This window comes from Choloepus didactylus, chromosome 3, assembly GCF_015220235.1.
Source record: "Choloepus didactylus isolate mChoDid1 chromosome 3, mChoDid1.pri, whole genome shotgun sequence".
NCBI lineage: Eukaryota > Metazoa > Chordata > Mammalia > Pilosa > Megalonychidae > Choloepus > Choloepus didactylus.
The window spans coordinates 736,970-758,587 of record NC_051309.1 but is presented as its reverse complement, the minus strand read 5'-3'; the positions used below and the strand labels follow the sequence as shown (position 1 = coordinate 758,587).

Sequence of the window (21,618 nt, the reverse complement as noted above, 5' to 3'; positions counted from 1 at the left end):
ACCACGTACACAAACACACATGCAACCGTATGCATGCAAACCACATATGTGCAATGCACACACATGCAACCACATACACACAAATCACACACACAAACCACACACATGCAACCACACACACAAACCACACACATGCAACCATACACATGCAAACCACACATGTGCAATGCACACACATGCAACCACACACACACAAACCACACACATGTAACCCCCCACAACCACACAATGCAACTCCACACATGCAAACTGCACACATACAACTCCACACATGCAACCACACACATGCTAACTGCAACATGAAACCACACACATGCAAACCACACACACAAACTGCATGCAAATCACACACACAAACTATGCACATGCAACTCCACACACTCAAACCACACACATGCAAACTGCACACACAACCCCACACATGCAAACCATGCACACAAAATCTGCACACACACAACCATATATACACAAACCACACACACAAAAACCACACATGCACAACCACACTTATCCTACAAACCATCTCCTGCACATTTGCACATCCTCCCACACCTAACAAACACAAAATGCCTATCACCCTTGATGGAATAGAGAACGGCTGACCCAGAGCAGAAGGTCCCTGGAGGTGTGGGGTGAGGGGGTTAGGGATTGTCCCTCCCGCCCGCTGTAAGGACAGGCAGTGCTCTCTCATGGCCCCTGGAGGAGACCCCACCCCACAGAGCAGAACGGGCTGTCCTTACCCCAAAGAGAGGGGCTGTCTCTGACCCACCGCCTTCCTGTCCCAGGGGCCACCAAGGACATGGGGAAGATGCTGGGGGGTGACGAGGAAAAGGACCCCGACGCGGCCAAGAAGGAGGAGGAGCGCCAGGAGGCCCTGCGGCAGGAGGAGGAGGAGCGCAAAGCCAAGTACGCCAAGATGGAGGCGGAGCGCGAAGTCATGAGACAGGGCATCCGCGACAAGGTGGGTGGGGAGGAGGGGCGCCCGGACAAGGTGGGTGGGGAGGAGGGGCCCGGGACCAGGTGGGGAGGTGGGGGACAGGAGGGGCGTCCAGGACAAGGTGGGTGGGATGGGGGGGCCCTGGGGGTGGGGGTCCGGGGGCCGCGGGCCCCGGTGGGCTCCCCGCACCATCCGCCTCGATGGACCCCGTGGGGCCTGGCCCTCTGGGAGCTGGGTCCCCTCCGTTCACGGGTCCCCCTATTGGCTGCGGGGTGGAAGGGTGGGCCAAGTCCCCAGTGAGCGAGGAGGGGTGCCTGGGAGCCCAAGGCAGGGGTCGAGAGGCCCCGGGGGCGGGCAGCGGGGGCAGCTGTGCTGGCCTCGCCTCGGGCCCTGCTGGGGCTGGGCAGAGCGTAGAGAGACCCTGGCTGGGTCACGGGGTGGCTGCTGCCAGGGCCCCTTCCTGACTCGTATCCCAACGTCCCGGCCCTGGGCTCTGGGGACCACGGTTCCACTTGGGGTGCCGAGGGGCTGGGATCACGGATCAGCCCCGGACCAGCGGGTCCCTCCCTCCCGCCTGATGTACCCTGGAGCGGGTACGTCCAGGCCCCTCCTGCCCCGCCCCCCTGGGGAACGCCGGGGGCTGCGGGAGGCCGTGGAGGGCACAGGTCCACGCACCCCACGCACCAGAAGACCCTCTGCGTCTGGTCGCCGCGGAGCGTGTCCCCCGACCCCATATGGTCCCCGAAGGGCCTGCGGACGCCCACCCCCGCAGGACAGCAACCGCGGAATCGCGGCTTCCCGGCAGTTTGAGAAGCCACGGCCAGGGGCGCACTGCCAAGGGGTGAGCAGGGGACAGACAGACAGGCAGAGGCCAAAGGGAGGGACAGAGAGACAGAGGGAGACAGAACAGAGAGCCGTCAGAGGTCCCCGAGCTGCCCATGCAGCGCTGAGAGGGCACCCTCAGGGGGACAGGGGCTGGCAGCCAAGAGCCTCCCGGGGCCTGGGCTCACAGCAACAGGTATGCTTGCAAGCCTGTCTGTCCGTCCATCTGTGCATTGCCTGTGTCCTTTGCCCAGGAGGACACTCTGTTGATGAAATCAGTTTGTTCAGCCCTGGAGTCTCCCAACATCTGGACAGGCCCCTTCAGCACCCACCTGTGTGTGCAGGATGTGGGGGCTGGTCAGAGCTGTAGGCGTGCCTCTCCCCACCCATGGAGGTGGGTGCCTAGTGAGGCCCCCACCCAAACCCGACACTGTGGGACTTTGGTCCTCAGTGCCCACTGCGTGGCCAGCCTGGGGCCTAGAAATCAGCCTGGGAGGTTCAGGTGTGGGGAGGGGCGGCCACTGGCCAGGCAGGGTCTCAGGGATGCACCCCGCTCATTTTGACCTTCCTAACATAAAGTCCCACTGCCCTTCCTCTGTCCAAACACTCCAGTGACCCTATTTCATTCAGGGCACTAGCCCCAGGCCCTCAGGGGCCTCCGCGCCCTGCAGCGCGGCCCTCACTGCTGACGGCTCCCCCACCTGCCCTAGCCATGCACTTCTCCTCCAAGAGCCAACGCCCTGCCTGCCCCGGGGCCTTTGCTCCTCTCCCCGGAGCTCCCCAGGGACTCCTCGCCTTAGTGTCTTCCGTTCACCAGGAGCTGCTCTCCGGCTTCCCCAGCCCACCTCAGACTCCCCCGTCCCCACTGCCTCCACTGCCCCAGCTTCCAGGGTGGGCCACAGGGAAAGCTGACCACCCCCTTCACAGAGCACTGCAGCCTTCCAGCCTGGGCCCACGGGGGTCCCCTCACACCCCTGCATGCCCAGTGGATCCCCCTCCCCTCTACACTGGAAGCCCCTTGGGTGGGGTGGAGGTTGGCCAGGCACACATGGAGAGGACAGGAGGGGATCCGGGAGAGTCCGGAGCACCTGCCACCCCAGGAGGGCAGGGATGCCAGGCCGGCTGTCCAGCCCCCAGCTGGTATTTTTCCTGCCCATCGGGGAGTGTGGGTGATGACTGGGAGCCTGAGTCTCACACCTGCTCACAGCAACAGTTTGCAAATGCTACAAGCTTCCCCATCAGCCCACCTGGCCCCACGCAGGTGCCAGAGCCCCCACCCATCCTGAGAACACCAGCTCCCACTCCTTCAAAGGCCCAGGGTCCTCATCTTCTCCACAGGCCCCACCCTATCCCCACTCTTGCTCCTGCTGTGCCCCCTAGTCTGCCCATCCTCTTCTCACCCTACTTGTGGGGTGCGCCAGCCCCCAGATGCCCAAGAAGGGGGCCTTCCTGGAGCCAGGACACAGCCTCCCAGCCACTTCCGGCCTCTGGCCTGTCCTGGGGCTGGGTGCTCCCTTCCTGCAGGGCGGGCTGCTGGCTGGTCAGAGGCCACACATGTTCCGCTGGGCACAGACGTGTTCCTACAGCACCGTGTGTTTGCCCCTTCATGGTCCATCGGGGCAGATCCAGGTGTGGGGGGGTAGACTCAGCCCAGCTGTGCTCAATTTGCCTGATTTGCCCCCCCCCCCCCGCCGTGTTCTGCAACTTCTGAGTCAGAACCTCCCATCTTGGGAGGGCCTGAGGTCCAAGTGCGCTCCTCCAGGTCCTTGGGGGATCTGAGCGCCATGTGCTGCCCCCGCCCCACGTCCCCGTGAGAGGGCTCAGAGCTCAGCTGCGCTCCGCTGACAGCAGATGTGCACATGCCTGCTCGTGGTTGGTTCTAGGGTTGATTTTCTCCATTAATTGGCTCCCAGTTGCCCTTCTGTTCCTAATGCAGCTTTCGGGACTCAGCGCCTCGCCTCATTTGGGTCAGGTTCCCTGGGGTGGGCCCCGTGCCGTCCAGGCGGTGGTGGCCCGGCTCCTCAGGCAGTCATGTCTGGTGGTCAGGGAGGATGGCCGGCACCTCCAGCTCGTCCCCCACCAGGTCTAAGCCTGGCCTGGAGCACCCGTCAGTCCACTGAGGTCCTCTGCTTGGGGCTGGAGGCTGCTGCGCCGAGGTCCCTGGAGAGCTTGACTCCAACTCGGGCGGGCTGAGCCTCTGAGCCGGAGATAAACGCGCAGCAGCACTGGGTGCAGGTGTCCCTTAGCCACCGCCCCCCAGGTGTTGACCGTGCCAGGAACAACGCTGCAGGGACACTGGCCACAGGAGGCACCAGGCAGGACAGACTAACGGTCTCAGGGGGTGGGGCAGCAGGAGGCGCCGGGGAACTGACGGGCTTGGGGGGCACCCAGGAGACACGATGGAGAGGGAGGAGGGGTTGGGGGGGGTTGGCCAGGGAGGTGGGCGGGGCTGCGGGGGTGGGCGGGGTGCGATGGGGGCGGGGCTGTCATGGTGCGGGGCCGCGGGGGTGGCATGGGGGTGGGATGGGGGCGGATGGGGTGTGTGATTGGGGGGCCGCGGGGGTGGGCGGTGCTGCGAGGGGGGCGGTGCTGCGGGGCTGCAGCGGGAGGGCGGGGCCGCGATGGGAGCGGGGCGGAACCGCGGGGTGAGACGAGGGCGGGGCAGGGGCGGGGCCGAGATGGGGGCGGGGCCGTGGGGGGCGGGGCTGCAGCGGGAGGGCGGGGCCTTGGTGGGCGGGGCCGCGATGGGGGCGGGGCGGAACCGCGGGGTGAGACGAGGGCGGGGCGATGGGGGCGGGACTGCAGCGGGAGGGCGGGGCTGGGTAGGCGGGGCCGCGGGGTGGGCGGGGCTGTGGGCGGGGCTGCAGCGGGAGGGCGGGGCTGGGTGGGCGGGGCCGCGGGGTGGGCGGGGCTGCAGCGGGGGGCGGGGCAGGGGTGGGCGGGGCTGCAGCGGGAGGGCGGGGCCGCGATGGGGGCGGGCCCGCGGGGTGGGCGGGGCTGCAGCGGGGCCCCCGCGGCTGGTCCCGGCTCTGGCGTCTGGGTGGGAGACTCGCCTCAGCCCCCTGTTCATCGCAGCCCCACTGGCAACTCCCGCGACTGCCCCACTCCCGGCTTCCATGGGCCGTCCCCCACCTTCTCCGAGGGGGTGTCCTCACCCCTCCAGGCACCCTCTTGGGTGGGGCTACTCCCTGCCGGGGTTCACGTGGCCGTCGGGGAAACTGGCCAGTTCGCCCTCCGGGGGAGGTCTGGGGGCTGCCCGCACCCGAGCTTCGGGGACGCCTGAAGCGGTCCCCCGGCCCATCCCCACGAGTCCCGCTGGCGTCCAGGCCTGCCGGTACGGGGCGGAGAGACGGGGTCCAGCCCAGGGGGTCCCGCCCTCTCGGGAGTGTGCCCGGGCGGGGGGCGGCAGGTCGCACCCGCGCTGCCTCCTGCCCACCCTCCCGCCCTCCCCCACACAGTACGGCATCAAGAAGAAGGAGGAGCGCGAGGCCGAGGCTCAGGCCGCCATGGAGGCCAGCTCGGAGGGCAGCCTGACGCGGCCCAAGAAGGCCATCCCGCCGGGCTGCGGCGACGAGCCCGAGGAGGAGGACGAGAGCATCCTGGACACGGTCATCAAGTACCTGCCGGGGCCGCTCCAGGACATGTTCAAGAAGTAACGCGGCGGCAGGCGCCGCAGCCCCCCGTCCCCACCGCCCGCTCCCCGCCCCGTGCACACCCCTCCGCGGAGGCCCCGAAGGGACGGCGGGAGCAGAGCGCAGCCCCAACACCAATATAAGCCATAGCCCTAGGTCTGTCCCGCGCCCTCCTCACGCCTCGAGAGCGTCCCCACCCCCAGCCGCTGCTATCCCCCACCCCACCAGGCGAGGGGTGCCCGACCCCCAGGGCCCGCCGGGGCGAGCCGACCTGTTCCTCCGGCCCAGGGGTGGGTCGGACCCTCCCCGCCGGCCAGGACATCCCTACTGCGCCCGCTCTTCACCGCCCACCCGTCCGCGCTGAGACCAGGGCCAGGGCGTGGTGGCCGCCCGGTGCCCACCCCGGTGCACCCCCCTGCGTTGGTGGGCGCTGTTCCCGGCCCAGACTCAGGAGCACAGCCATAGGGGGGAGGGGGCCGTCATGCTGGGGCGGGGGCAGCTCAGGCCGCCCGCCGCGCCCTGGGGCAGGTGTGCAAGCCCCTCCCTTTCCTCACACTAGCACCAACAGCTGGTGAGCTGGGCCGTCCATCCGTCGCCTCTGTCCGTCCTTCCTCCGTTTCCGCCCAGCCATCGCCGCCGTCCCCCTCCCTCCGCCTGCGCCCATCACGCTGTCGTCCTCCCTCTCTGGTCTGTCTCTCATTCCCTCTGCCTTCGCTCCTCTCTTCTCCACTCACCCCTCGGGCAGACTGCTTAAGAATGCTGCAGCCCTGTGCTCTTCTAAAGGAGGAGGAAATAGCAATAGGCTTTCAGGGGAAAATTCTCAGACACAGGCCCCGAGTGTGGTGCGCACACGGAGTCCCTCACGCAGACACACAGGCCTCGGTGTGGCAGACACCGTCCCCCATCACCCACGCTCGCCCCCTGGGTTCTGCAGTCTCCCCGGGAGAACCTGGGCCCCGCACAGTGTGGACCTCCCCCGCCACTCTCCTCCCTGGTTGTCACCCCCCCCCCCAGTGATGGAGGTGGACCCCTGCCTGGCCGCTAACACCCTCACCCCATCAGGTGCTCGGGAGGGCCGAGAAAGCCAGAGCCAGGGCCCTCAGGCCCCCCGAGCAGAGCGTTTGGAGACGGGTGCGCGGTGCGGAGATGCGGCGCACCGCCACTGTGGACGGGTACCCCGCTCTGGGGCCTGGCCAGCTGTGGGGAAGCCGAGCGGGCGGTGGGGCAGGCCACAGGGTCGGGGGCTGGGGGGACCGTGAGTGACAGCGCAGAGCCGAGAAGGAGTTGTCAGAAACGGCCCCCGCTGGGCCCTGACCCCCACCCTCCTTCCCTTCCGCGTCTCCTGGGCCTCCCGAGCCCCTCTGTCCCCCTCATCCCCCTCCATCTTTGTTTAATTTCCATCACATGTTGAATCTCAGGTAATTGAGGTCTGTATTTGAGGAGTTTTTATCTCGACAGAAAGCCCATCGCTCGGTCTCCCCGGGGCTCCTTCTGTCCACATAAAAAATCCATCACAAGTCTCCACGTGTGGCGGGGTTGGGGGCTTGTCTTGGCAGTGACCCTCGTGACCTTACATAGCCGTTTAGAGAAGCCATACAATTAGACTGCAATACTAACCACGGACGCTCCTCCGCTCAAGGGGACGAGGGCCCGGCCAGGCCGCTCTGTCCGTGCGGGCTCCCCGAGGGGCGGTGTCCGCGGCGTCGCCGTCAGTCTGAGCCGTGGCGTCCTGCGCCGTCCCTTTCCTCGACTCCTCCCGGTACACGTCTTTTTTTAAATGCCTGTTTTCATGTTGATGACAAGCCAGCTCCAAGCAGACAGGGCGTTTTCTCGAAGACTCCGCATCCCGTTCCCGTGCATGGGGCGCCGGGAGCAGCCGAGCTTGACCGTGGATGTCGCCTTCCCGTCTGTCCCAGGCCCTGCGCCCCTCCTGCATGCCGGGGGCTCTCCCGTGTGTTCTCTCCGGATGGAATCACAGCCAATAAACACCACAGTGGTTTCACATGTGCGGTTCGCTCTGGAGTTCTGATCCTGCCAGGGAGGAGATGGTGGGCTCCCAAGGGTGCAGCCTGGGGCCTTGGTGGGACGGGTGGATCCACAGGGCTCTGCCTTCTCCAGCCCTCCATGGACCACCAGGGGCCCCCAGCACCACTCACTTCTCCCAGCCTTCCTCCTTCAATGGGGCAACTGCATGGGCCACCCCACTGGGCCCCAACCCAGACTTATCCCTGCTGACACCTTAAGGTGGCCATAATCTAAAATCCACACTGGAGTATGGGGAGCGGGAGTCTCCAAGGCAGGGTTTTGCCAGCTCTCTGGGGGCCCCACCCAGCTCCTTCCTGGCCGGATGTGCAGCCCCACCCCGAGATGGATGGGATGCGTAACCCTGATATGCTGTGCTCTCCGATTACCCAGAAAGGCCTCATTTAGCCTCTGTTTCTGAGGGCCTCTCTCTGGGGAGGCAGCAAGTCAGGGTTGTCTGTGACCCTCCCCACACTGCCAGCCGGGAATGCACAGGGAAGCTTTCCAGCAGAACCTTCCCAGTCTCGGCTAGCAAGTCTTCTCAGCCAACGCTGCTGCTGCTGGCCTCTGCATCCCCCCCGGCACAGCTGCCTTCTGCTCAGTGTCCTCCCCGCACACGCAGCTGGCCTGCTTCCCACAGGCCTGAGCAGCAGGAGGGTGTGCCCTTGGTCCGTGTGCCTTTCCTGGGATGGTCCCCCTGCCCGACCCCAGGGGTTGGGTGGTGAGAACCTGGGCCCGCCCCTCTCCCCAGGCCTGCAGTGACCCCAGGGAAGCGTAACCATTCACTCGGGGTTCTGAGCACCCACAATGTGTTCAGTTCTGCTCTAGACACCAGGATACTTGAGGCCCCTGCCCAAGGACCTGGCTTTCTAGGGGCGGGAGGCCGTCGATAAACAGAGATGCAGCACGTGAAGCCGTGAGTCTGCCCTGGGGAAAACGAGCAGGATGGGGAGCGATGGTGGAGCCAGGGCAGCCCCTCTGGGCAGTGATGTGCAGAGGGGCCCAAAGCCAGGCAGGGGCGATGCATGGGAGCCCCCAGGGGAGGGGGCCGCCAGCGCGCACGGGCCTCGCGGAGAAGTGGGTGTTCTTGGCCTTGCCCCAGAGGCTCCTTCGCGGACGCGGCTGACTCTACAGTCCTTTTCCTTCTGGCCATTTCACTGTGTTTTGAACGAAGCAGGGCACACTTTTATGCTCGACATATTCCAGAGACCGTGCTCCACGGCCCAAGCAGCAAAGCCCCCCGTCTCCCTGGCGAGCCGCGGAAAACGAGGGTTGAGGCGAGAGGGAGCCGCGGGCCGCCCTGCGAGGGGCTCCTGGCCGGGCATCTGGGGTCCCCACGAGCCCAGGTTCTCACTGGAGGGCCCTAGGGGAGCGTGGGGGCCGAGCTGGGGTGCCGGCGGCTTTGCTGGGCTGCGGGCCGGGGAGCACCGAGAGGCGCCCTGGGCAGGCGGGGCGGGGCGGGGCGGGGGTCCCGCGCGCGCCGAGACCCCGGCCTCCTGCTCCCGTCTGGGTCCGCAAGTCCCGCGACCCCCACCCCGCCCAAGACGGCCTGAGCCAATCGGCGCATGCCTGAACCGGCCACCGCGATTGGCTCCATTGAGGCCACGTGTTGTAATCCCGTCCAATCAGAGCCCGAGAGATGGCCCGGAAGCACTGGGGCTGAGTCTGCGGCTTCCCGTAGTTTGACCCCGTCCTCCCCTTCCGGTCTCCTCTCTTTCCCCGGCTTCGAACCGAGCCCGGACCCCCGGCCGCCACATCTGGGTCAAGGGCATCGCCCACCCCCACTCCCAGCCCCGTCCGTCCTCCGTCCTTGCCCCGAGCCCACGAGGGACAGGCTGGCCATTGACGTGGGCGGCGCCCCCGCCCCCGAGCCCGGTATCCCCCTAAGAGGGGAGGACCCTGTTGGGGGGTGCGGGCCCTCCGCAGTGCGAAGGGGTCGGAAAGGGCGTCTCTTTATCTAGATAGAATGAAACTCGCCCGGGATCCATCTGCCGGGCCTGGGGGAAATCTGCGCCCGGTCACCTAGGGAAAGGGGGGCTCTGACCTGGGGTCTGCAAGGCTCCTGGGGTAATGGCAGGGAGAGATCAGAGGAAGGGGCCCAGGCCAGGGTCCAGCCAGCCGGCTGACCTCTTGATGGTCATTCTGCCCCCGTGACTTGGGGACAGCTTATCTGGCAGTGCTCACGGACCACCCCAGGCCATCTCCAGGGCCCGGATGGCCCTTCTGTCCGAGTGACGCTGGCTGGCTTGGTGGGCCCAGGGGTGACGAGTCCATAGCCAGGGGCGTCGACTTGCGGCCCAGGAGGCAGGCACACTTTGGAATGGGACAGGGGCCAGCCAGGATAGGAGAGCGGAGTCTGCTGCCTCTGCCTGAGAGAGCTAAGGACAGGGCCTCCTCTTGCTCTTGCTTCTCTGTTCCCAACCTGACCCAGGGTGGCATCTGAATTGGCACTGCACCCCTGGACAGGCCAGACCACAGGGGGCAGCAGATGGGGGCCCTGGGAGGAAGTGGTAGGGGATCCAGGACAGGGTAATGCAGGCGAGGGGCTTCCTCAGGGCCCAGCGCTCCACCTTCCACGCTCAGGGTGGCCCAGAAGCCCCTAGGGCCAAGGCCTTGCTGCCTGACCCTCCTGGGTGCCCTGGGGCACGGGGAGGTCGGAGGGCCCTCGGAGAGGACAGGGCAGGCTGCTTCTGAGGACGTAGCCAGATACCCCCTGTCCTGGGGCGCTGCAATGGTGGGGGCCGTGGCAGGACCAGGGCGGGCAGGCACCGTGCAGCAGGGTGGGACACAGCTCTGCAGAGCCCTTTCTGCAGGCACAGGAGCTGAGAACCCGGGAGGCCCTGTGTGGGGCGGGGCCTTGCTCTGCAGGTGGCCCTGAAGTTCAGAGAGCCCCACTGCCAGGTGGGTGGATCCAGCCCACTCTCCAGCCCACTCCCCAGCCTCCTGTGCTGTCCCCACAGCTTGTCCTAGACCCACAGGGGCCAGTTGCCCTCCTCCTGCTGCTGACGCCCCGGCCTCCCATTCAACGCCTCAAGGGGCCTGGGATGGACTTCTTGCAGCCCCATAGAAGGAGGCATCAGAGTTGAAATTAAGTTGATTTATACAAAGTAAAACACGACTTCCTGTGCACTTGAGCGAATCCACTGAGATTTATGCCTGCACACGGAGAGAAGGCCTTCACCGGGGGAAGGGGGTGTCAGGCCAGCAGGGATGGGACAGGGCAAGGTCCTGGCAGCTGCCCAGGGTAGGCAGTGAGGCTGGAACACAGTCTGCCCCAAGAGGGGCAGGGCAGCCAGAGGGTGGCAGGCCAGAGGGGCATGCTGGGGGCAAACACTGACTCTCCTGCTCCCTGTCAGGGCAAGGACATCTGGGAGAGCGGACGTGCAGTCCCTTTCTTCCAAGGCTGGGTGGAGCTGCTGTGCGTGCAGGGCTGGCTGCCAGAGCTCTTACCCGCAGGATGGCCCTGTGCTCTCTGGTCACCCCAAAACCTGGCAGGGTGGCACAGCTCCTGAGCACCCCCAGGCTGCCCTGCCCCCCCCCCCCCCAGGACTGCGACCAGGGCAGAGTGGCTGGGCCTGTCTGTGGCTCCCAAGGAGGATGGCGGATTCTCACAGAATTTCCTTCAACACTGTGTAAAAATAAGAAAACACTAGCAATCAATGAAAGACAAACCATCAAAACTCACCAACTTGGAGAAAGTCACCCAGAGCTAGGGCCGGAAATAGACAACACAAGCCCAGAGCTCCTTGTGATGCCAGAAAGTGAGGCAGTGCTTAAATAAAATGAGGCAAAAAAGCAAACCCACAAGGATGAGCATGGGAGCAGCTGAGAGAGCTTCTGGTAGCCAAAGCTGGAACAATTTGAGCAAGGAGATAAAGTGCTATTGAATTCTACCCCACAGTATAAAATACAAACTCATGAGTCCACATTGATATAAATAATTAATTGAATAAATTACTAAGTGGGGAGGAGAGGCAATTCTCTTCCAAAGAATTCCAAATGATGTATGTAAATCATTTGCCCTGAGGGAGGTGGAGAAAAACTCCCACTTCTTAAGGTGCCCTGCACATGGTGCCTTCCTTCCAAAGAGGATAGTATGGGGTGTGGGGGGAGGCGATACAGTGCAGACACCTGACAACACCTCAGCCAGGTGATCAAGGTAATATCAAGAGCAATAGCTCAAGAGAAAATGGCTGACTAAGAAGCTCGAGGAACTGGTCCCTCCACCAAAACTGCCATTGAGCTGGCAGGAGCTGCCTGAATCAGCTGTTTTGGAACTCTGGAGTCTAGTGGACACTGTAACACCCAGGGAAAAGCTGGAGGAAGAGGCTGGTAAAGTGCAGTAAATATCGGTGAATTTCACCCTTTTGTGCAGTAGCTCCCGTCCCCTGGCCCAAGCCCCCTGGCAGGAGCGGTGGGGACAGCAGCTTGGGCTCCAGGTGCTGTTTGCTGGCACCAGGGTGGGCTATGAGGACCTAGACCTCCAAAATCCAGGGGTGTGAGGTCTGCTCACTGCTTTGGGCCAGCTAGGTCAGATGCTGGAGTGAGAGGAGTTGCCTCTGAGGGTGGCCATGGTTCCAACCCCCTCTGGCAAAAGCCTTTTCTCTTTTCATTGCCAATTTGGGAGCAAAGATAGTTTGGAAAAGTCACAAATTGACTTTTTTTTTTCCAGCCCTCAACAACAACAACAAAAAACCCTTGGAATTTTAGAGGAGTGAGAGAACTAGAGTTCCAGCGTTACAGCAACATAATATTCAGAATGTCCAGATCTCAACAAAAAATTACAAAAAATGCACAAAGAAACAGGAAAGTATGATCCAACACAGGATAAAAAGAATTTCCCAGAAAAAAATATCCTGAGGAAGCCCATATATTGGAACTATTAATAAAATACTTTGAATCAACATCTTAAATATATTCAATGAGCTAAAAGAATCCTGAAACAGAAAGAACTAAAGGAAATACAGGAAAATTTTGTCTGAACAAAATAAAGAAATGAAAATTACAAAAAGGAACCAGACAAATTTTGGAGCTGTAAAGTATGGTAATCAAAATGAAAAACTCAAACAGATTCAAGAGAACATTGTAACAGGCAGATGACAGGATTGATAACTTGAAAATGAGACAATAGAAATTATCCATGTGATGAGCAGAAAGAAATAGTGAAGCAAAATAAGCAGAGCCTGAGACCTGTGGGGCACCATTTAACACAAGCATCATTGGAGTCCCCAAAGGGCAAGACAGAGAGAGGGGTAGAAAATGTATTTGAAGAAATAATGGCTGAAACTTGCTGCTCTAGCCCGACTCCACCCAAGACCAAAGAACACGCCAGGCAAAAGTTCCCATGGATTTTAATAGGGACGGACTTACAGGAGCATTTTCCCAGTGGCAGCCAGTTAGGAAATGGAAGTCAGTGATCCGCAGACAGAAGGGAGAGGAGGGTCACACATAGCTCAGCAGGGCCTCCGGGATTTGGTTACAGAGACGCCTCAGCTGAGTCTCCTGAAAGTTGATCACCCACAGAGACTGGGCTCAGTGACCGTCAAGTCTGTGCTCTGGTCACATGGCCACTGTGTGCTCAAGTCTCCCCCTTTTCCCTAAGGGAGGGGGTGCTGACACCTGGCGGCCACATTTCCCAAATCTGATGAAAGACATGAATATACACATCCAAGAAGCTCAGCAAATTTCAAACAGGATGGACTCTAGGAGATTCACACCAAGACACATTAAAGCAAAATTGTAAAAATACAAAGACAGAATTTTGAAAGCCGCAAGAGGGAAGCAAAGTGTATGTATAGGGGGTCCTCAATAAGATTAATAGTGGATTTCCTATTAGACATCACGGAGGCCAGCAGACAGTAGGATGCCATATTTAAATTCCTTAGAGAAAAAAGTCAATCAAGAATCCTATATCTAGTAAAATTATCTTTCAAAAATGAAGGAGAAATTATGGCATTTACAGGTAAACAAAAGTTGAAAGAGTTCATTACAAGAAATGCTAAAGGGAGTCCTTTAGTTTAAAACAAAAGGACACTAGACAGTAAATCAGTCATAAGAAGAAATAAAGAATATTGGTAAAGGTAACTATGTAGTTAAATATGAAGTCCTGTATTACTGTACTTTTGATTTTCAACTACTTTGCCCCCCCCATATGACTTAACTGACAAAAGTGTAAAATAACACTATTCATCTATGTCAATGGGCAGACAATGTATAAAGATGTATCTGAGACAGTAACACAATAATAGGTGAGGGATGTAGCTATATAGGAGTAGACAGATTTATACTACTACAACTAGGCTACTGTATTAGTCAGGGTTCTCTAGGGAAACCAAACCTACAGGGGATTTCTGTACTACTATAACATTTTATAAAATTGTCTAACAACTGTGGAGATGCAGGAGTTCAAATTCTTTAGGGCAGGCTGCAAGCTGGGAATTCCAATTAAGGTTTTTGATGAATTCCCTCCTCCGACTGATGAAGTAATCACTTCTTCTTTTAAAGCCTTCAACTGATTGGATGAAACATCTCTCACTGGTGATGACAGTCTCCTTAGTTGATTGTAGATGTAATCAGCCACAAATGTAATAAACTTCCTGAAGATATAGGTCCACAAAATGTCCTTGCAGTAACAGACCAGTGCTTGCTTGACCGGACAACTGAGCACCAATATCTAGCCAAGTTGACACATGAACCTAACCATCACAGTCCACCACTTGTCAACTTTGCAGCTATGCACAGCACTTTAAACCATACTTAATCTCTAAATAAAAAACAACCACAGACATTTTTCGCTTAACAAAACTCAATTGTCCTGTGTACAGCCAGAAACACATTAAATCTCTCCAGAATAGGGTGCAAGTCCTTGGATAATACTCACTCTTAAACTTGATATCCTATAACTTAAATTCTATGATATGAACAATACAATCTATGTCACATGATAAGGGGATAAGATAGGGGAGAAAACAAATTATTTGCTTTATGTACATATAAAAACATACTCATAACAAAACAAGGAAGAAATTTTCATACCATTAGAGTCCTCATTTCCATGATTCATCACGTGGGCATAGTTCATATTTATCACCACCTTCTTCCACTACCCATTCCATGTCCCCTTTACCCTCAGCAAGCTCTTCAGCTGGCCGTGGTTCTTTGCCTGGTGGGGTGATCCAAACCTTCATTCCTGAAGTTTCTGGGTCATTGGTAGTCCTGCCTGGATTGAGTTGCTGCAGTTTTCCATTTACTTTAATCACGGGGCATGGTAGCACTAAGAGATGCCCTAGGGGATCTCCTGTATTCCAGGAAAACTCTTCTTTACTTCCATTGCGTAGTTGCGGTGCTATTTGCCCTTGATAGTCAGGATCAATCACTCCAGCCAGTACAGCAATCCCCTTTCTTGCCTGTTGATTCGGAAGCATGAGAAGCCCAAAGTGGCTAAGTGGCAGTCTTAACTTCCAGTTCAATGGAATTGTTGTGTCTTTTGGTGGGAGCATCCCTTCTTTCGAAACTATGACTTGCAGACCTGCAGAGCTTCAGGTTGCAGGGACAGGAAGGAAATTTTTTTTTCCAGTGGATCACTAGGAGTGATAGTGAGTGGTGCCACTCCCATTTCCACCCCTTGATTCCTGGATCTGTGAATCCTGGTTGTGGGAGAAACAGCTCCATAGAGTGGACACTGATTCAGAGCACACACAGCCTCCTGGAGATCACTGCCCCAGCCCTGCAAGGTATTGTAACCTAGTTGGCACAGTAATAGGGTCTTCAAAAGGCCATTCCACTGTTCTATCAATCCAGAGTATTCCATGAGCAGGTGCCCATTCCCACACTTCATTCGCTGTGAAGTGGGTTCCTTGATCAGAAGCAATGCTGTGTGGAATACCGTGCTGGTGGATAAGGCGTTCTGTAAGTCCATTGATGGTAGTTTCAGCAGAAGTTTCATATGCAAGGAAAGCAAAGTCATGTCTGGAGTATGTGTCTATTCCAGTGAGAACAAATCACTGCCCGCCCCATGATGGAAGTGGTCCAATGTAGTCCACCTGCCACCAGGTAGCAGGCCTCAAAGCTGCATTAGTCAGGATTCTCTAGGGAAACGGAACCTACAGGAGATATCTATGAATATTATGAAATTTTATAAAACTGTCTCATGCAACTGTGGTGTTTGGGTTTGCTAAAGCTGCCAGAATGAAATATGTCAGAAATGGATTTGCTTTTAATACTGGGGACTTATTAACTTATAATTTACAGTTCTTAGGCCATGAAAATATCCAACTCAAGGCATCAACAGGATGATACCTGGACTCTGAAGACAGGCTGCTGGCTGGGACACCTCTGTCACATAGGAAGGCACATGGCCAATATCTGCTGGTCCTTCACTCCCTGGTTTTGTTGCTTTCAGCTTCTGGCTTCAGTGGCCTCCTCTGAGCTTCTTTGGGTCCTCTTTCGCTTCTCTGGGGCATTTCCCTATGAGCTGTCTCAGTTTCATCTCTCAGCTTCTGTATGTGTCTGTGTTCTATCCTCTTATGAAGGACTCCAGCAAGAGGCTGAAGACCTACCCTTGAACAAGGCAGGTCACATCTCAATTGAAATAACCGAATTAAAAGGTCCCACCCACAATAGGTCTACATGCACAGGAATGGATTAAAAGAACAAGGTCTTTTCTGGGTTACATAACAGCTTCAAACTACCACTTGTGGAGATGCAGGAGTCCAAATTCTGTAGGGCAGGCTGCAAGCTGGGAACTCCAATGAAGGTATTTGATGAATTCCCCACAAGAAGCTGGCCAGATGAAGTAGAGATGAAAATTCTCTCCTCTGACTGCTGAAGTCCCCACTTCTCTTAAAGCCTTCAACTGAATGGATGAAACATCTCTCATTGTTGATGACTCAATCCTTAGTTTATTGTAGATGTAATCAGCCATAAATGCAATAAACTTACTCATGATTTAAGTCCACAAAATGTACTCACAGTAACAATCAGGGCAAGGCTTGCTTGACCAGACAATGGAGCACCATTACCTGGCCAAGTTGACACATCAACCTAACCACCCCAGTTAGGCTTAGTTGAACTAGGTTATTATTATACCTAGAATAAGATGTTCATTAAATTCACAAAGGAAACCACTAAGAAAATAAACATGTAGAGAAAAGGAAATAAGGGAATCAAAATGGTACACTATAGAAAAGCATCTAAATACAAAAAAGAGGCAGTAATTGAGTATTTGAGGAACAAAAAACATGCAAGAAATACAGAAAACAAATAGCTAAATGGCAGAAGTAAGTTCTTTCTTCTCAATTATTACCTTAAATGGTCAATAGATTAAACTCCCCTATTAAAGACAGAATTGGCAGATTGGATAAGAAAAAATGATCCATCTATATTCTGTCTACAAGAGATTCAGAGAACAAAAAAGGTTGAAAGTAAAAGGGTATAAAAAGATTTACCATGCAAAAAGGAATTGACACCATTCCTGCTCAAACTCTTTTCAAAAAATTGAAAAATGAACATTACATAACTCATTTTATGAAGCCAATATCACTCTTATACTAAAAACAGATAAAGATACTACAAAAAAGGAAAACTATAGGTCAGTCTTCCTAATGAATATAGATGCAAAAATTCTCAACAAAATACTTGCAAATCAAATGTAAAGGCACACTAAAAGAATTACACACCACGACCAAGTAGGGTTCATTCCTAGCATGCAAGGGTGGTTCAACATAAGAAAATTAATCAGTGTAATACAACACATTAACCAATCAAAAGGGAACAATCAAATGATCATCTTGATAGATGCTGAAAAAGCATTTGTCGAAAGTCAGCATCCCTTTTTGATAAAAATCACTTCAAAAGAGAGGAATTGAAGTAATCTTCAATATGACAAAGGGCATACATGAAAAACCCACAGCCAGTATGGTGCTCAATGGTGAGTGTGATGGTTAGGTTCATGTGTCAACTTTGCCAGGTAATGGTACCCAGGTGTCTGGTCAAGCAAGCACTGGCAAGCACTGACATTTGTGGCTGGTTAATAAACCACAAGGCTGGTTTATTAAATCATCAGTCAATTGGCTGCAGCTGTGACTGATTACATCAATGATGGGCATGTCTTCTACAATGAGATAATGCAGTCAGCTGGATTTAATCCAATCAGTTGAAGACTTTTAAGTGAGGCAGACAGAGGACCTTCACTTCTTCTTTGGCTGACCAGCAAAGCATTTCCTGAGGAGTTCGTTGAAGTTGCCAGTTCATTGCCTGAGGAGTTCATTGAACACGTTCATCAGAGTTGCCAGTTTGCTGCCTGAAGAGTTCACCAAACATGTTCATTGGAGTTGACAGTTTGCTGCCTGCCCTATGGAATTTGGACTTGTGCATACCCACAGTTGTGTGAGACACTTTTATAAATCTTTTATTTATAGATATCTCTTGTAGATTCTGTTTCCCTAGAGAACCCTAACTAATACAGTGAGAGACTGAAAACATTCCCCCTAAGATCATGAAAGGATGCCCACTGGCACCACTATTATTCAACATTGTGCTAGAAGTTCTAGCCAGAACAATTCACCAAGACAAAGAAATTAAAGGTATCCAAATTGGAAAAGAAGAAGTAAAACTGTCATTATTTGCAGGTGATATGATCTTATATTTGGAAAATACTGAGAAATTGATGACAAAGCTACTTGAACCAATAAGCAAACTAAGCATAGTGGAGGGATACAAGATTAATGCGCATAAGTTGGTAACATTAGTAGACAATAGTAATGACCTAATTGAAGAGGCATTCAAAAGAAATTTCCATTCACAGTACAACTAAAAAAAAATCAAATACCTAGGAATAAATTTACCAAGGATGTAAAAGACCTCTACACAGAAAATTGCAAATTGTTACTAATAGAAATCAAAGGGGATGTAAAGAGATGGAAAGATTTTCCATATTCATGGATAAGAAGGCTAAATATCATTAAGATGTCAATTCTACCCAAACTGATCTACAGATGCAACACAATTCCAATCAAAATTCCAACAACTTACTTTACAGACTTGGAAAAGCTAATTATCAAATTTATTTGTAAGGGAAAGGGGCCTCAAATTGCCAAAAACTTTCTAAAAATAAGGATGAAGTGGGAGCACTTACGCTTCCAGACCTTGAAACCTACTGTATAAAGCCACAGTGGTTAAAACAGTGTGGTATTGGCACAAAGACAGACATGTTGATCACGGGAATCGAATTGAATTTGGAAATAGACCCCCAAATCTATGGCTGACTGATTTTTGATAAGGGCACAAAATTCACTGAATTGGGACAGAACAGTCTTTTCAACAAATGGGGCTGGGAGAACTGGCTATCCATATTCAGAAGAAAGGATGAAAAAGGACTCCTACCTCACACCCTATACAAAAATTGACTCAAAGTGGATCAAAGACCTCAATATTAGGGACAGCACAATAAAAGTCTTAGAAGATGATATAGGGAAACATTTTCAAGACCTAGTAATAGGAGGTAGTTTCTTAGACTTAACATCCAAAACACAAGCAACAAAAGAAAAAAAATAGATAAATGGAAACTCCTCAAAATCAAAAGCTTCTGTGCCTCAAAATACTTTGATAAAAAGGTGAAGAGGCAACTGGCTCAATGGGAGAAAATATTTGGAAACCATATATCTGATAAGAGACTGATATGCTGCCTATATAAAGAAATCCTACAACTCAAGAACAATAGTACAAACAACTCAATTATAAAATGGGCAAAATATATGAAAAGGCATTTTTCTGGAGAGGAAATACAAATGGTTAAAAACACATGAAAAATTCGTCTTCACTAACTATTAGGGAAATGCAAATCAAAATCACAATGAGATACCATCTCACACCAATAAGAGTGCTGCCATTAAGCAAACAGGAAACAACAAATGCTGGAGAGGATGTGGAGAAATTAAAACTCTTATTCATTGCTGGTGGGAATGTATAATGGTACAGCCACTCTGGAAGAGAGTTTGTGGTTTCTCAGAAAATCAGATACCAAATTATCCTATGATCCATCAATTCCACTTCTCATTTTATACCCAGAAGATCTGAAAGCAGTGACAGAAACAGACATTTGTGCACTGATGTTCATAGCAGCATAGTTCACAATTGCCAAGAGAAGGAAACAAATCAAGTGTCCTTCAACAGATGAGTGGATAAAAAATATGTGGTATATACACACAATGGAATAATACGCAGCAGTAAGAAGGAACAAGGTCCTGAAACGTATGACAACTTGGATGAATCTTGAAGATATATTGTTGAGTGAAATCAGACACAAAAGGAGAGATAGTTACCACTACTATGAACTCCCTGAACAATGTAAAATCAGTCTTATAATGTAGAATATTGGGGATTCTAGAGATAGTTGGAAGCTACTGAAGGGAGAATGATATGTTAATGAGGGTGAATTTAAAGGAATGTGAATGGATAGGTGTGACGATTGTTTGTTAATGGGATTATAAGTATCAGAGCTGCATTGAAGGTGAACAAGATTGACAGTGGTTGTTTAAAGGCATGTATTCCACAGAGCAGCACTACAAATATAGATAGGTGTTTGCATGATCTACTTCTAAGGTATGACATGGGTACAGAGAGTTGATAACAGAGTAGTATATGGGAAAAATCTACCTATTGCATACTTGGGACTATAATTAATACAAATACCTTGCTAGTACCACATAAATACTAAGGACAAATAATTATGGGCTGAAAAGAGCTATGGGGTATTCAGGGTCATGAGAATTGTTTAAAATGGAGAGTGATGAGGGTTGTATAAGTAAGTGATAATAATGTGAGATATTGATTGATTATAATGGACAGAACATAAGCTATGTGAAATTAGGAACCCTCTAATTTCAGAAAGCAATAATCTAATTTCGCATACAAAGAAACTATAGCAAGAAGAGAAAACTGAATCCAAAGTTATTGTAAGGAAGGGAGTGGTAATTATTAGAACAGAGATAAATGAAACAACAATAGAAAAACAGAATCAACACCAAAAGTTGAATTTTTGAAAAGGGCAGTAAAATCCACAAGCTTTTAGCCAGACAAAGAAAAAGAGAGGGAGGACAAAGATAACCAAAATCAGGAAAGTGGAGACATTACTACCAAAGTTAAGTAAAATAAAAGATTATCTGAAGGCACTGTGAACAATTATATACCAACAAAAAGAAAACCTTGGTGAAAAGGCAGAAAATGCTGAAACATACAAATTACCTAATATGACTCAAGAGGACACAGACAATATCAGCAGACCTATAACAAGTAAATAGATTGAAACAATAATAAAAAGCTTCCCAACAGACAGAAGTCCAAGACCAGATGGTTTCACTGCTGAATTCTACCAAACATTTAAAGAGTATTTAGAAACTTAAAAAAAAATAGAAAAGGAGGGATTACTTCCATGAGGCCAGCATTACTCCGATGCCAAAGTTATATAAAGACAGCACAAGAAAAGAACATTTCAGGTAAATATACTTTATGGAAATAGTTGCAAAAATCTTTAACAAAACAGTGGGAGACAAAATCCAAAAGTGTATTAAAAGGATTATACAACATGTTCAAGTGGGATTTTATCCCAGGAATGCAAGGACAGTTCAACATAAGAAAATCAATCAATGTAATACACATTAAAATATGAAGGAATAAAACCACACAGACATCTTAATTGATGCAGAAAATGCATTTGTCAAAACCCAATATCCTTTCATAACAAAAACACACAGAAAACTAGGAATAGAAGGGAAATTCTCAACATGATAAAAGATGTTTATGAGAAACCCACAGAAAACATCAAACTAAATGGTGGAAGATGAAAGCTTTTCCCCTAAGATCAGGAACAAGAGAAGAATTCTTGCTGTCACCCTTATTATTCAATATTTTCCTGGAAATTCTAGCTAGAGCAATCAGGCAAGAGAAAGAAATAAAAGGCATCCAAATTGGGAAGGAAGTAGTCAAATTATCCCTACTGGCTAATCACTGATGACATGATAATATATATAGAAAACTCCAAAGAATCCACATGAAACCTACTAGAACTAACAAACAAATTCAGCAAAGTAGCAGGATAAAAAATAAACACACAGAAGTCAGTTGAGTTTCTATACACAAGTAAGAGCAATCTGGAAAGGAAATCAAGAAAACAATTCCATTTATGATAGCATCTAAAAGAATAAAATA

The 21,618-nt window shown here is 52.8% G+C and overlaps 1 protein-coding gene across 1 annotated transcript in view; it reads left to right on the top strand.

Moving 5' to 3' along the window:
- Positions 1-7,395, top strand: part of CPLX1 (complexin 1) — a 36,065-nt gene extending 28,670 nt beyond the window's left edge. The window contains exons 3-4 of the mRNA XM_037829225.1: positions 786-961; positions 5,218-7,395. Of these exons, the coding sequence (XP_037685153.1) occupies positions 786-961; positions 5,218-5,415 (374 nt within the window). The 3' untranslated portion in view covers positions 5,416-7,395. The remainder of the gene's footprint in view (positions 1-785; positions 962-5,217) is intronic.
- The last annotated feature ends 14,223 nt before the right edge of the window (positions 7,396-21,618 follow it).